Genomic DNA, 16,045 nt, shown 5'->3' with positions numbered 1-16,045 from the left:
ATTTAAAAACTTGGTCCCATGTGCTGCTGTTTATTTATTTATGTATCATTAAATGTATCCAAATAAGTGTTTCTCAAATTTTTGTAATAACAAATTTTTGCACATAGGAAAAATTTAGCTTAACATTTATCTTATTTTTAAAGGTAGAATGTTCCTCACATGTAAAATATATATTTTGAAACATATTTTCTATTTTGTATTAGAATTTATGTTTAGCATAAACTTTGTTGTTATAATCAAAATATTGAAAAAAATGACTTTATGACTTTGGGTCCTTGAAGTGCATACCCGGTATCTTATTTAAATTAGACCCATCAGTGGTAAGTTCAATGCTAACAAATGGATTTTGAACCCAAGAACCCAAGTTATGTGAAATAATTTTGGATCTTTTCACCTCTTCATTCATAAGTTTAAATACCCCCTAACCTGACTCTTACTTATTTATGATGTTGATGTTTTATTTTCTGTATGATTATTTTGTATCATTGCAAACATTTAATTTTAAATTCTGAATTTTTTTTTATCAGATGAAAACAATTACTGACTATCTACAATAATAGTAGAAAGAGTATAATTTGTCCAATCATAAAAGTTCTAGAAAAGCTAGATCGACTTGGTAAAAAAAAACTGACACATAGGTCAGAGTCTGAAGTCACCATGTAAGTAAATTTTCTTGTTGTGTGAGTGTATCTTTATTTCCCCAATCTATAGCTCACACTCCACTATCATACCACAAGGGATCCTTGGCCATGTAGGCATAAAGAGAAATGAAAAGATAGACTTACGAAAGGAAATAAAGAGGCTGACTTTTAGGCTAAAGTTAAATGACAAGGTAGACATAATGTCAAAGTTAGGGTCCTCAATTGAGGAACTGATAAGACTTGTAATTTACTACACTGTTAAGTAAATATTAACTAGCAATCATAAAGAAAATCTTTATCCATCCATCCATCCCAGTGGCGCTACAGCCCATGGAGGGCTCTGGCCTGCTTCAACACATCCTTCCATTCAGATCTCTTCTGGGCCTTTTGTCTCCATGCCCTGACCCCAAGCTGCTTCAGATCTGCTTCTACATCATCAATCCATCGCATTCGGGGTCTGCCTTTAAGTCGTCTGCCTTTTGGTTTTTGTCTGTAAACGATTTTCGCTCCTCTGTTATCTGACATTCTTTCAAGGTGACCTGCCCAACGTAGTCTGTTCTTTTTTATTTCGTTCACTATCTGTGGTTCTTCATACAATTGATATATCATCTCATGGTTAGTGCGTGTCCTCCACCCTGTTTCATCCTGTATGGCACCATAGATTTTCCTAAGAATTTTCCTTTCCCAAGTATTAAGTAAATTTTCAGATGTTTTAAGTCAATGTCCAGGTCTCACTTCCATACATTGCTGCTGGTCTTATTATGGTTTTGTATATTATTTTCTTGGTTTTCCTTGAAATCGTTTTGCTCTTAAGTAAATGGTGGGTGCTATAAAATGCCCTGTTGCCTCCTGCTATTCTTTCCTTTATTTCTGTTAGTATGTCATTTTTGAAATTAATAGTACTTCCTAGTGAAAGTTTGGACGTTTTCAAATTCGTGGTCTTTGATTTTGATATGCTGTCCCTCTGTTTGATAGTCTCTTGTCATTGCAATGTACTTGGTTTTACTGTCATTGACCTCAAGTCCTGCTGGTCGAGATGCTTCTTCTAGTTGTGTGAAGGCTCTAGCGATGTCAGAGGTTTCTTTACCCAATAAGGCAATGTCATCGGCATAAGCAAGGTATTGTAGAAATAGTTGGTTGTGGACCCCTGTTTTCTCTCCTGAAGTAGTTAGTAATAGTTCCCCTTGTGTTTATGTGTATATTTCTTATAACTCTCTCCAGTGTCAAATTGAAAAGCATGCAGGAAAGTGCGTCTCCTTGTCTTAATCCTCGTTTAATCCTAAATTCCTGTGAGTGTTCTCCTTGTATTATGACTATGCTTTTTGAGTTGTTTAATGTCATATGTATAAGTCTTGTCAGCTTTTTGGGTATTCCAAAATCCTGTATAGTGTCATATAGGTATTTCCTTCTGATACTGTCATAAGCCATTTTATAGTCTATAAAGAGTTGGTGGATTGGTATGTTGCATTCTTGGCATTTTTCTAGTATACATCTTTGTGTGAAGATGTGATCGGTTGTGGATTTGTTGGGTCTGAAACCACATTGGTAGTCACCTAAGATTTCTTCTGAATATTTTCTAAGCCTCTTAGTTATAAGCCTAGACAGTATGTTATAAGCCACATTTAGTAGAGAGATTCCTCTGTAATTACAGCACTTTAGCTTGGATCCTTTTTTGTGTATTGGGGTTATAAGAGCCGTTTCCCATTCTGTTGGTATTACTTCTTCTTCCCAAATTCTTGATATTAGTCTGTGTATTTGGGAATGTAAGTCTTTCCCTCCATATTTAATTAGTTCTGCTGTGATTTGGTCCTCTCCTGGTGCTTTGTGATTCTTCATGGTCCTAATTATTTCTGATGTTTCAATGAGTGTTGGAGGGTTCACTAACGGATCTGGTCCCCCATGTGGCAGTTCATATTCTCCATTGTCTCCATCTTCAGTGGTATTTAGGATCTCCTCAAAGTATTCAGCCCATCTCTCAATGACCCTGCTGTTTTCTCTAATGAGCTTTGTTCTCACACATGTGTGATCTAGCTTGAAATCTGTTCTTTTCATCTTTAATTTTCATATACATTCCTCTCATGTCTCCCTCCTTTGCTAGTTCCTCTATTTGAGTAATCTTGGACTTTTCCCATTCCTGTTTTTTCTTTCTCACAACTTTTGTGGCCCTTCTTCTTGCTTCATTGTATTGCTGTCTAGCGTTTCTGGTTTCTCTCTGTAGCATTATCATCAGAGCATTGTTTTTCTCTTCTATAATTTGTCTGCATTCATCATCATACCACCCCATTCTCTCTTTCTTTTGTTTAAATCCAACCATCTCTTCTGCTGTTGTTTTGATAGCATGCTTTATTATTTCCCAATGCTCATTTATGTTATTTTCGCAGTCCTTTTATAATGTTGTTAGTTGCGTTTGGAGTGCCATTCTATAAGTTTCTGCAACAAGTGGATCCTTTGTGAGTTTTTGACTATCATATTGCTGTGCTCTCTGTCTTTGGTAATTGTGTATGGTACTTATTCTTTGTCTAAGTTTAGCTTTTACTATTAGGTGGTCTGAGTCAGCATTAGCTCCTCTGAAACTTCTTACATCTAGTATATCTGATCCATGTCTCTTATCTATGAGTATATGATCTATTTGATTCTGGGGAGTGTTGCCATCAGGTGAGATCCAGGTAACCTTATGAATATTCTTATGTTGGAATTTTGTGCTGCTGATAGACATTCCTTTTCCTGATGCAAATTCACTAATCTTATGCCATTATTGTTGGTCTCTTCATGTAAGCTTTCCTTGCCAATTATTGGTATGAATGCTGGTTCCTTTCCAATTTTTGCATTGAAATCTCCTAGGACTATTTTGATGTCATGCTTTGGTGCTTCATCATAAATTCTTTCCAGTCCATCATACAAGGCTTCTTTTGTATTATCATCTGCATCTTTAGTAGGGGTATGGGCATTGATGAATAATATATTGAAGAATTTTCCTTTCAAACGTAGTGAGCAGGGTACTGTTACCTGAAGGAAGGTCTTTGCAAGCCCTCTAGATCTTGTTATATGGCCATAGATTTTAAGCTTGCATTTTTTTTACAATAGTTAGCAGGTCATCATGGGGTCCAATCGCTGCAGTAACCCTGTCTCAAATCTCGTGGTTTGTGATGTGGTCTTTGAATGTGATAACTAGGATCCTTCTGTCTCATCTTAGTTTCATTGCTAGGATCCTCCTCTCTAGCTCTGCAGTCAGCGTCCAAGACTCGCAAGCATATAAAAATGTGGCCATGACCAGGGAGCACATCAGTCTGATTTTGGTGCTGAGGGCTAAGCCCTTGTCTTTCCATATTATTTTAAGTTTTGAAAGTGCTGCTGTGGACTGTGCTATTAGGACCAATAGTTTGGTATTCAGAAAAAGAAAAAAAAAGAAATGAATTTTAGAATGTTATACATCTAGTTTTTTTTTTAAGAGATAGAGATGAGACAACAAAAATAAAGACACTTTTTTTTTCTCTTTTGACTTAAGGCCTGACTCTATAAAAAACAGAGAAGGGAGCATGACAACCAGGTCTTAGCTGGTACCACCACCTCCTACGAAAATGCGTGCCAGGAAGTCTCGTCATCGTCGCAATAACAGCAGAGGGTCTATGAAAGACATTACCTCTCCGCTCAAATCTCAATCTACATATGAAGCTTCACTTGACACCCAAACATCAGACAAACTAAACCCTGCAGGGCTTCATCCTACTGACCTATGCTAAGACATTAAACTTTTTGGGACCTGCCACTGCAATCAGGGAGTATCGAAGTGAAGATGAAGCTGATGGGCAAGAGACTAGGTTAACAACATAAAAAAAACGTCAAGTTCGTTGTAGCAAAAACTCATCCACTTCTGCCGCTAGGCACTCATCAATCTCAAAACTTTTTCCTGTAAGTAAAAGCAGAACTCATCCTATCAAAACAATAACTTTAATGATGTTAGCTTTGGCTGTGATGGTGGCTGCAGTGATGCTACTTGTAGCAGCAAATGCTCATCCCAGGTCAGTGCTAATGTGGAGAGCATATGTGACCTATGCCCAGCCCAAAACAGAACTTGGAAACTATGAGTGAAAAATCCTCTCCAGATATTGACCTCTCATCCCGACCTGAAACCTTTATTTCAATGCTGACATAACAAACAGACAGTTTGTTATTATTGTATTTGAAAAACACAAATGTCTACCAAAATTGAGGCCCACTTTCTTCAATTCTTTACAAAGGTAACCTGCTAATCATAAATATGTTAAAAGATGAAGTTTGTGATAGGCTACTTCAAAAGTTGGTTCCAATAAAATTAAACTGAGTTAATTCATAAGTATGAATTTTAACCAGGTGTATTTCAAATGTCTAATAAGTCCACTTGGGCATTATTTGTTTATTGGGAGCTCTGTTTGATTAGCCAGTGCACTATTGTCTCTTTTGTCTCTTTCATAAAAATGAGCATTTTAAAAAATTTCCTTTAAACTTAAAGATGACTCATTTTCAAAAGCTAATTGCATTCAAGGTTTGGGTGGCAGATTGGCTTAGCCAAAACACAAGGAACTACTGCATATTGGTTATAAGCTAATGCACAGGAAAATAGTATTTATTGACTATTGCTAACAACCAATATAAAAAGGATTTTCAGCCAGTGCATGTTTTGAAGAGGGGAAAAGTTCTCTTAAATAAATACAAACAATAATTTTGTTGGCAGTTTTCTTTGTTTCTTTTCTCCTCATTTTCATCTTTGCTAATGACACATTTATTTGTTTAATAACAATATTTTATCAAATCTTTGAAATATAAAAAATAATTTGAACCTAACATATCACATTTTTTAAAACTGTTTTGTTATGTATCTTAGAACATGGTAACCACTATTGGCAATCCGAGATAATAATAAAAATAGATGCACATTTTTTTCATGTCTTTTTTTTGCATTCTTAAAAAGAATGTATGCATCCAAAACAGTGTTACCCAACCTAGAGCCTGCAGACCATATCTGACCCATGATGCAGTACAGTTTGGCTTTTGAAGCTTCTGCTCATGGTGCAGAGACTAATTTCATTGGACTTGCCTTTTTTTTATGTGGCCCATGACATGTATAAGAAATTCAGCCTTCAGGCTGGAAAAGGTTGGGCAGCACTGACCTAAATCATCCTCTTTGAGTTTTGTCCACATCAATACATGATTTTATTTCCTGTCCAATTTTTCATAGACCTAAAAAAAACTTGTTGGATTTTTTAAATGTTGATAGAACAGAAAGAAAAAAATAGTTTTCTTTTTCAGGGTGGGGTGCTCTGTAACCTTAAGTTTTTGGACTAGTATTTAAAAATAGTATTCAGTCCTACAAAAAGATTAGTTTATTGAGACTTAAAATTTTTCGTTGTTTTATAAGGTCAATTTTAAAAATGTCATCACCTCCAACTTGAATTATTCTCAATATGAAAAACAAAGTGTGAATTATTTTGTCATAGAAACATTTATTAAACATAAACTGAAAAAAAAAGTTAAATATTATATAAATATTGTATATTACAATAGCTCATGATTTTTACTAACGAGTTTCACTTCAGTTTCTCTGTGGCTAATTACTCTTATTTCATACATTTATAAGTGTATATTTGTTTGTATAGATCTTTATTTATTTTAACACACATCTTCTTTTCTCTAGAACTGTTCTTAAAGTTTACCAGTGACATTAGTATTAGATGTCCAGATGATACTTGTTTTTATTTGACCACATAAATTTGTCATTATTCCATTCATTAGACAAACTGCAAAAGTTTTGCTGGATAAAACTTGCTTCATCAAAACATTGGTTTCACTGGCTGGACTATCACCTTGATTCTACCTTTTATTGAAAAGAGTTTATCTTAGTTTATGCTTTTGTTTAACTTCTGCACTCTCAAATCTACTAAACGTTAATCATAGAAAAGTAATGAAACTTTTTTTTTTCTTAGCCATGTCTACTACCATTGTTAAAATAGATATAATTGTGAGGGAGTTTTAAAACTGTAATTAGCTAGATTACTAGCACACAGCCACTCATTGAAATTCATTTTAGTGGAAAGGGGAGGGGGGGGGGCAAAAAAGTGTTTTCTATGTTGTTTTTTTTACGCTTTATTTTAATTGACATTTATTTTCTTTTGTTATTCATTCTCTAAGTACCAGTATGAAGAAACCAAACAAGCTGCTGAGGGAACATCTGATTAATATTTTTTTATATATATAAATTGTATTTGGTAGCGTTTTTTAAGTTGTTGTTTTTTTTCTAAAGCCTTTATTGTTGACTTAATTTAAAATATTCTTTTATCTCAGATTTGTGATTAGTACATTTAAAAAAAAAACGGTTTTGTAATATGATATATTATTATTCATCACTGTTACTAATCCATATATTTTTTTTTTTACATTTAAACACCTTGTATATTGACAGAAGAACTCTTTTGTGTTCTGATTCCTACAATCATTCTAGTGGCAGCCATTTTATTTCTTGTTATTTGTAGAGCTTTGATTCAGTTGTTGTTGTGAATTAGTTCTGCCAATAGTTATTATGTATTTATATGGTTTAACATTTTTTAAAAATTATTGTAAAAGACAATCTAAATAATGCCTGTCCTGTCATGACTTTATTTATGATTAGATTTTTAAATGTCTAGGTAATTAAGTAAAATTTTAATTGCAATATGTGTGTGCATTAAAGAATAAATGTTATCATTTGCTTGATGATTATACATAGTCGCGAAGTTTAGCCTAACAGACATACCATACACACTCAGCTTGTTCATAAAATAATAAACAATATGTATGATAAGTTAAAATAAAATATGAATTTAATAGAATAATATTTATACAATAATATCGAAAGGAATAATGTGAATGTGAATTTTTCACAAATAAATATTAAGATAAAAAGTCATAAATTCATTGTAAGTAATAACTTAAAAAAGCATAAATAAAGTAAGCACCAATATGTTGCTTGAAAATACTGACTTCAACATCACAGTTTCATATCGTATGCCAAAGATTCGTCTCTGTAATAAGTTCTGTATAAACTGCCAACGGACATCAATCATGATAGCAGCATATTAGAACTGTCATTAACTTCTGACCAACAATACAAAGATGACGACGACAATGTCCAGGGTAATACCAAAAACCCACAGCATTGAATCAACGATGAAATAATTAACTGAAACCCTATAAAAATAACAGACAATTTCTAAAACTAGAAATACGAACAAATCCGTTTAAAGAATATCTTTACAATATAAAATACAACTCACCCTAAACAGAGGTCAAATAGTCCTAACAAGAATTAATCCAAGGCAATATGGTAAGGCTGACCAGTAGTATAATACCAAGATTCATTCAGGACCTCAAAAAGTACATCTTGTCTATCAATTACAATAAGGCGAAAATGCCCCCAAAATAAGAGCTGATACATTACGTCACTCATGACAATGGGACAAGGAATAAAATTTTGCACAAAATATTAATACCATGAATGACGTCATCGCCTACAGAAGAAAGTGGCGCTATTTGATAGTGTACATTTTTACAAATATACTCAACAACATTACTAACTGCAACAAGCTTAATTTGGGCAGTCTTAACTACATTGAATCACATATGTGTATGTACAAATGTACATAAGTGTTTATAGTGTATATGGTCTTATCAAGTAGATCTGTAATGAAACTTGTAGAAGGTAGATATCTCCACAAAAACTATAGGTTGGTTCTCCTGGCTCCACTAACACAAATGTTATCAGTAGGTTCTATACATCTTCTTTGTTCTCATTTTATGTTAAAGTGTTCAGACGACTAGACCAATACATGAGATGAACTGCGCAGTGGTTACCAAATCAGGGAGCTCTCTGTATAGTTTTCTTTCTATTGAGGTGTTTTGGGGCCAGTGTCTAGTACGGGCCTCTTGGTAAAGAGAGCAATTTTGGAGGACATGGTCGGCATTATCTGGTGACACTCCACATAGGCAGATTTCAATGGTTCCAATTATGAGCTTCCGGGCTCTATGTTTTTATTCTAGACATTTGTATTGTGCTAGCATTTTAAACATAATTTTATTGTGCATTAATGTTTATGTAAGAAACATTTTCCTTATTACTGATTTTATTATGGATAAATATTTGTACAAAGTTAAAAGAATAAGATCGAACTGTAGGCATACAGTTGAATGATTATATCTAGGCCTATATAGGTCAAATTCACTGAAAGAAAAAAAAAAAGAAATAATTGTATTTAGCTTTTTTATTTTAAACATTAGAATACATTGAATACCAAAGCACGATATAGCTGGAGTATATTAAATTAAGATGTGATGCTCTGTTGAGTTTATTAAAGTTTAGGGCTAGTAGCGGATTCTTTGTCCTCACATGAAATGTATCATGTAATGATAATGCAAAGAACAATCCACAAGTTGTAATTTGTACACTGTAATTTAAAGAAATTTAACAAGATTTAAAAAAAAAAAAAGGTTTAACAAAAAAATACAGCAGGTTATAAGATGCTGTCTTTTCCAAACAGAATGAGAATTTGTAACCAAAAGTATGTTAAGAACTTACATAATAATTTGTATCAAATCAAATCATATACTATCAAATATCTTAGTTTATGAGAACTGATCTGGTTTTCGAAGTTGACTATAACAATGGAATCTCTAATTGCAGGGGGGCGGTTGCCCCACTAGCTACCCCCTAAGGCCACTACTGCTTTAACTGAATGTATTGAAATATAGCCGATAAGAATAATCTTCATTTACATGAAACATTTTATGAGACATTGCCAAATATTTATAAAGATATTTAAAATTAGTTTTAATTTATTTGCATTTTTATATGTATATATTGTGGACACACCTGATTTCTGTATGTGTCCGCAGACCGCATATTCTGACGGGCCGCATGTGGCCTGCAGCCCATAATTTGCTAACCCTGCTATAGACTATAGTCTAGGTCTAATATTTAATTGAAGTCATTGGTTAATATGCTTGACTGAATGCAAGACGCATGGGATGTAATCATCTTCTTTTTTGAAGTAACGTCTGTATTATAGAAGAAGAAGAAGAGCAATCCCTTTTCTCCATTTCAAGACTTGTCTGTTTCAACCACAAGTGAATATTTTTACAGAAAAAAAAAAACAAGCACTAATCTAGAACAAAAAAGTGCTAAAAAGAAAGTGTTAGGCAAGATACTTACAGCTCCAGTTCACTTTTGAGTCTCTGGAAAAAAAAAAAAAAAAAGATTTTAATCTTCTTTCTCTCTCTGACACCTTTAAGAAAAAAAAATGTATTGTCTAAAAATTTTCATAGCTTTTTTTATTCTTACCTGGATTTCTTTGTCTTTCTGTCTGGTTATGTAGTTGTATTTCTGAAGAGAAAAACAAATATTTGTTAATCAGATTCATTTTCTTATTCTATTCTTATCACAATTTTACTTACAGACCTTGTATCAAAATTAAAAGGTAATTAGATCCTACACCTTTCAAACTAGTTATGCATGTTAATCAATTACTTTTTGCTAAGTCCTTGGTTTTCCTGGATGATTTGAGCAACCCTTTCCATTCTCTAATGACACTAGGGAAGAAGGAGAACTTGCAGGAATTTGTTTAAGCATATGGAATAAGGGGTGGGGTGGTAGTGGCTGAGTGGTTAAGCGCTTGGCTTCTGAAACTGGGGTCCTGGGTTGGAATCTTAGGGAAGACTGGGAATTTAAATTTCAGGATTTTTAGGGCGCCCCCGAGTCCACCCAACTCTAATGGGTACCTGACTTTAGTTGGGCAAAGTAAAGGTGGTTGGTCATTGTGCTGGCCACATGGCATCCTGCTATTTGACCGTTGGCAATAGAAACAGATGGCCTTAACATCATCTGCGCCATAGATCTCAAGGTCTGAAAGGGAAACTTTACTTTTTTTTTCTGTATGGTCCTTAAGATCAACTTTGATTGTAAAAGATATAACTTACTGATCTAAATTGTGTCAGCTGTTTCACTAGCATGATTTTTTCATGCTCCACATCCTGAAAAGAGAGCAATTTAAAATATAGACAAATTGTCTTGAAAGATATAAGCTACATCCTAATAGCATTTCCCAAGACAAAATTTTTAATCAATTTCTCTAAGACTGATAAATTTGAAGAAATTAAAGAGTTTACCAAAAATTAACCATTTGATATTGAACATTATATAAGCCCACTACGTCCTACCCCCGATTACCTTAATAATCTTAAGCAAAGAGAAGTAGGTCACATTTTTGTATTTAATATAAAATACAAACTACAGCTAGAAAAATAGAGATTATAACTGAAAATAAAGATTCTTCCTTTTAATGAAAAATAAAATCAGTTTTCTCCAAAATGATTTGTAATTAACCTAGCAATGAGACTGAAGAAATATTTAATTTAAAAAGTTTCAAATATTGAAAAGGGGTTTTAGGAACATCTAATAAAAACAGTATAGGACTAAAACGTTCTGGACAGCAGAAGTGGCTAATGGGTTTAAATGTTGTTTTGTTTGTTTATTTATAAAAAAAAAAACCTGTTATGTTTCTGTAGCCAAAGGTTAACAAAGGTGTCATGTGGCCAGCACAACAAACAACCACCTTTAATTATCCTCAACTAATGCTAGGTACACATTCAACTTGGGTGGACTCAGTGTCCTAGAAATCACAAAAATTAAAATCCATCTTCATCAGGACTTGAACCCATGACCCCTTGGTTCAGAAGTCAAGTCCTTTACCACTCAGCCACTATGTTATTTGTTCACCTTGGGTCAAAAAGGTGATAGCATGAGAAAAACCTCAAAGAAGAAGAGGAAGTGATTATTACTTAACTCAATTTAAGTCAGTTGTCTTTGGTACTCGGAGCAGTACACATGTATTGAAGTGGCCAGTTGTTACCCACTAAGATGGCTAAGTACGTGAGCAAACATGGCTCTCAGTGAGCTACTGTATGCTCTAGCGAGTGTACCTTCACGTGGTGGGGATGTGAGAAAGGCTTGCTAACCAGTTCAAAACCCACCACTGTTACCCCTATGGGTGGTGAAGGTCCCCTCATGGGTGCAGGTTAGGGTACTAATTGATTTTTTAAATTGATTCTTGTGTTTTCAGGTAAAAGAAATAATTGTGCAAATTTCAGGTAAAAGAAATAATTGTGCAAATTTCAGCTTAAGATTGGGTATCAGAGAAATATTGTGTACAAACTTTTGGCCAGACAGACAGACAGAGTGAGTTGATATACATTTGTAAATACTTACTATCAACCTTGACTTTAGGTTACTAACTTCATTGCTTGTGTTTCTCAAGTTCTCTTCACTCCTAGCTATAACATAGAGATGTAGTTTTATTAGTCTTTTTCTAAGGCAACAAAAATTACAACATTTTAGCTTATTAAGCACTTTGCCTGTATTTCATCAAACAGGAAAAAGTAACAGTTTTTCATCAGCGTGTCATTATTCAAGAAGAAACCCAAAGGTGTCCAAATGGTTTTCCAGACTTTGAATTTGTCCTTCATCTCCATATGAAGTCAACTTTTTTTCCAATTCACCCCAGAGATGGGCCAAACTGAAAGAAGCTGGAGCCTGGAGTTTAAAAGAGGACAGTAATACAAGGTGGTCTGCAAGAGAGAAAACTATGTCGACAGTTTCTTTGCAGCTTGACAAAATCATCAAGCTGTTGAAGAAACTTTCTGAATCAGCAACTGTAGGATGGACACTAGAAGCAGCGCACAGAATGAAATCTCTTCAGCACTACTTCTCTTATTAAGAGACATTTTCACTACTTCAATAGCTGTATCTTTGTATGAATCATCTGACTAGTGATACTTTTCTTCAACACGTTCATGGTCTCCTTTGTTTTCAGTGCTCTTAAACTACCCTTTATACTAAGTTACTTCCTGAGAGTAACACGGCACTAGTCAGCGCTATGGAAGTTAATCCTTGAAATTGAGGATGACCCCGCATGGAAAGAGTTAATACTCTGTGTGGAATACATGCAACGGGGTCACTAACTGATATAACAATCTGAAAGGCAGGATTACATGAAAGTGACGTAACATTTAATTTATTTAAAAACAAATTTCAGACACTCAATTTGGGGGAATCTTCAAATTCTCCCCCCTCCTCTCCTCACCCAAGCTACGCCACTGGCTGCAGGGCATTTTTCTTTTGGAAATTGAATTATCAGAAATTTATAAGCAGAGAGCTTATACAAGTTTGATAGGCGATATTATATAAAAAAAAAAGAGAGATACTTCATGAAACAAAGATTTTACATACACAACAACCTTGAGCTTTTTCTAAGTACTGCTTCTTGAGCTTTTACTAAGTACCGTTTGTTTTTCTGGTCTTGAACCTTTTTTCTTTTGCAACAAAAAAAAAAAAACAGAGTTTGTTTAGAAAATAAGAAAAAGATTATGTAAAAAACAAACGGAAATAAAGGCCAACAAAACAAAATAAAATAATGAAACAAATCAAAATAGTAGGACAGGTTCAGTTCAAAATAATCAAAGAACCAGCATCACAGAGGCACAATAGTGTCTCATCTCAAAAACCAAAACAATGGTTTACAATAATATAATAAATGTCATAATCAAATGACAACATCCATGAGACACACTACTGTCTCATTTCAAAACAAAAGATGTCTTTTACAAAAAAAACAACATACATACTATTTACATAAACTAACTTAGTACTAACAAATAAATAAAGTCTACTTAGTTCGTTAACGAAACACTCTTCCCATAACAGTGGCACACTCCTCTTGAGTAACACAGTCAGAGCACAACAACACAAGTATTAGTTAAACATTATGGATGGAGATTTCGTTCAAAATGCACTGGTCAGCTCAAGAGTGAGTGGCTATTGTAAACAGTTAACTGAGAATTAAATAGTATATTAAAGGGAGCTAACTCTTACTGAAAATAAAGTAGCTGCCCTTATTGTCCCTCTTGTCACAACACACAAGAACAGATCAGTTCACAACACACAACAAGAACATAAATACACAACAAACACTATTAAAAAAATTGAAATAAACATTTAGAAATTACACTATGACAACACTATGGAGAAAATTTAAAAAAAAAAAATTTGACCTCTGGCTGGGCAGTCTGGGATTCTATCAGGTTAGTATCTCTGCCCCTGCCTCTTTTACTTTTTTCTGAGCTAATCATGTTTTAAAAAAACAAAAACAAATAATTACTAACAGAAAATTCAGCAATGGCTACAAATAACTAAAGACCAGTATAATAGTGTCTCTCTACATATGCATACATATTTATATATATGACTGCTTGTCTTGACCATTACTTGTTGTTGTTTTTTTCAAAAATATTTCAAGATAAGTATAAATGAATAATTCAATAAATGATGGCTTACACGGAATGGCTGCTTGGTTGTTCATGGTCTATTGGTTGCAATCCCACGTCTTCCTGCAGGAAAATTGAACTGTCTCTTGTAAAATATTAAATGTGCAAAGAAGTTACTGATTTATCCATTCAAGATTTTAAAAAATAATAATAATAATTCTAATTGTTTAGCTTTATTTATTTTCTTTCTGAATTCAGTAAACTTAAATTGCTTTTTTTCCTTTTGTTGTTTCAGAGTGTGAGTAAATATAAACAAAAAGATACACCATACAAGTAATGCTAGAGCAGACAATGTACAGAACATACGGTAATAAAAAGACTGGAATATACCAGTCAGCTCTGCTTCATGTAATTTCACAAAGTTGAGAAACAAAATAATATATTTGATAAAATACTTGTAATTTTAATCAACTCACAGATCTATTTCAGTGCTGTCAGAGTCGCTCAAATGTTCACATTGTTTGTTTTGCTCTTTGACCTGTGCAAAAAACAACATGTTATGTGCTAAGTTGAAGTAGAAGCAGAAAGCATTATCAGAGTCAGAATTGGAATATGTTTTTTTTTGTATAATGTTTTACATCAGAGTTGAAGATTATTTACTTCCTAGTCCAGAATGATGGGGTATTATATGGGGTGTTCATTTTGCAGCTCAATGTATTTCTAAAATAACAACAGGAGCCATAATAATTTTTAAAAATAAATTTCAAAGAGAGTTTGTGTTTTCACATAAGCTCAGAGGGAGCCCTCCACTAGATCCACCTATGCAGGTAAAAAAGAAATATCAATAGGTATAAACTATCAACAACCACAAATCCATCTCCTTCTATACAAAGTAGATGTGTGCAGGAGAAAGTATTTTGTTTGGCTGACTGCTGAGGTATTATTATTGTTATTACATTCTTAATATTTATAATAGGGCGCAGTGGCTGAGTGGTTGAGAACTTGGTTTCCAAATCTGGGATCCTGGGTTCAAATCTGGGATTTTTATGGCGCCCCTGAGTCCAACCAACTCTAATGGGTACCTGACATTAGTTGGGGAAAATAAAAGCAGTTGGTCATTTTGCTGGCCAAATAACCATCCATCCATCCCAGTGGCGCTACAGCCTGCTCATTAACCATTGGTTTAAGAAGTAGATGACCTAAGATCATCTGCCCCATAGATCACAAGGTCTGAAATGTAAACGTTACTTTTTTGTTTTGGTAACTTTTTAATATTAATAACAGGGTTTGGTAGTCAAGCTCTTGGCTTCTGAACTGAGGGTATCTAGATTACCTGACATGTTTTTTTCAGTGAACTGATTGTTATGAGGATAACGTTCAGTATGAGCCTAATCTAATGATTGTACTTTTCTGAATTACATTCTTATTGTTTAAAACTTATAGAATAAAATAATGTTTTTGTATGTTGAAAAGAATGCACACAAGACTAAGACTAAGACTAAGACTGCCTTATTGATCCTTACGGAAACTTGTGATTACAAGGACTCTTTTCTCATATAAAGACAACACAACAGAAAAATACACATAAATACAACAGACACAACATAAAGAGTTCATTCAGCGACTACACACACGTATCTTGGTGCATTTCATGTTCCCTGATCAATGAGTGGCGGTGATAGAGTCTGACCGAGTGAAGTACGAACGAGTTTTTGTACCGCTCCGTTCTTGTTTTGATTGACAGCAGTCGCCCACTTCATGACGACCTGATGTAGTTCTGATGGAGATTTTTTCGATTTTTCTTAGGCACTTTTGTTCAAAAAGTTCCTTTAAATGTGGTAATGTTGTGAGTGTAATTTTTGATGCTTTTTTAATGATGTTTTCTAGACGTCACACCTTGCCAACAAGTTATTCCGTATGTTAGCAGATTTTGTATAGTCGCGCCGTAAAAAGTCTCAAGGATCTTCTTGTTTAGTTTAAAGCTATTGAGTTAGTATAGAAAAAAGAGTCGCTGGGCTGTTTTCTTTGTCAGAGTTCCAAGGTGGTCTTCCCATGAAAGCTTGTTGTTGATGATAATGCCT

The 16,045-nt window shown here is 34.0% G+C and overlaps 1 protein-coding gene across 11 annotated transcripts in view; it reads right to left on the bottom strand.

The window, feature by feature from the left end:
• Positions 1 to 7,449: 7,449 nt before the first annotated feature.
• The window catches only part of LOC129928715 (uncharacterized), a 35,932-nt gene continuing 27,336 nt past the window's right edge, over positions 7,450 to 16,045 (bottom strand). For 8 of the 11 annotated variants that reach the window (XM_056044284.1, XM_056044277.1, XM_056044289.1 and 5 more), the window contains 8 exons: positions 14,441 to 14,502; positions 14,035 to 14,109; positions 12,931 to 13,013; positions 11,911 to 11,975; positions 10,623 to 10,676; positions 9,988 to 10,029; positions 9,859 to 9,881; positions 8,878 to 9,094 (listed from right to left, as the gene is read on the bottom strand). In XM_056044284.1, coding sequence (XP_055900259.1) covers positions 8,917 to 9,094; positions 9,859 to 9,881; positions 9,988 to 10,029; positions 10,623 to 10,676; positions 11,911 to 11,975; positions 12,931 to 13,013; positions 14,035 to 14,109; positions 14,441 to 14,502 — 582 coding nt within the window. In that variant the 3' untranslated portion in view covers positions 8,878 to 8,916. The other 3 variants (XM_056044285.1, XM_056044286.1, XM_056044287.1) reach the window with 3 other exon arrangements.

The sequence above is a fragment of the Biomphalaria glabrata genome, chromosome 10 (genome assembly GCF_947242115.1).
Source record: "Biomphalaria glabrata chromosome 10, xgBioGlab47.1, whole genome shotgun sequence".
NCBI lineage: Eukaryota > Metazoa > Mollusca > Gastropoda > Planorbidae > Biomphalaria > Biomphalaria glabrata.
This window is presented reverse-complemented; position numbering and strand designations above follow the sequence as displayed.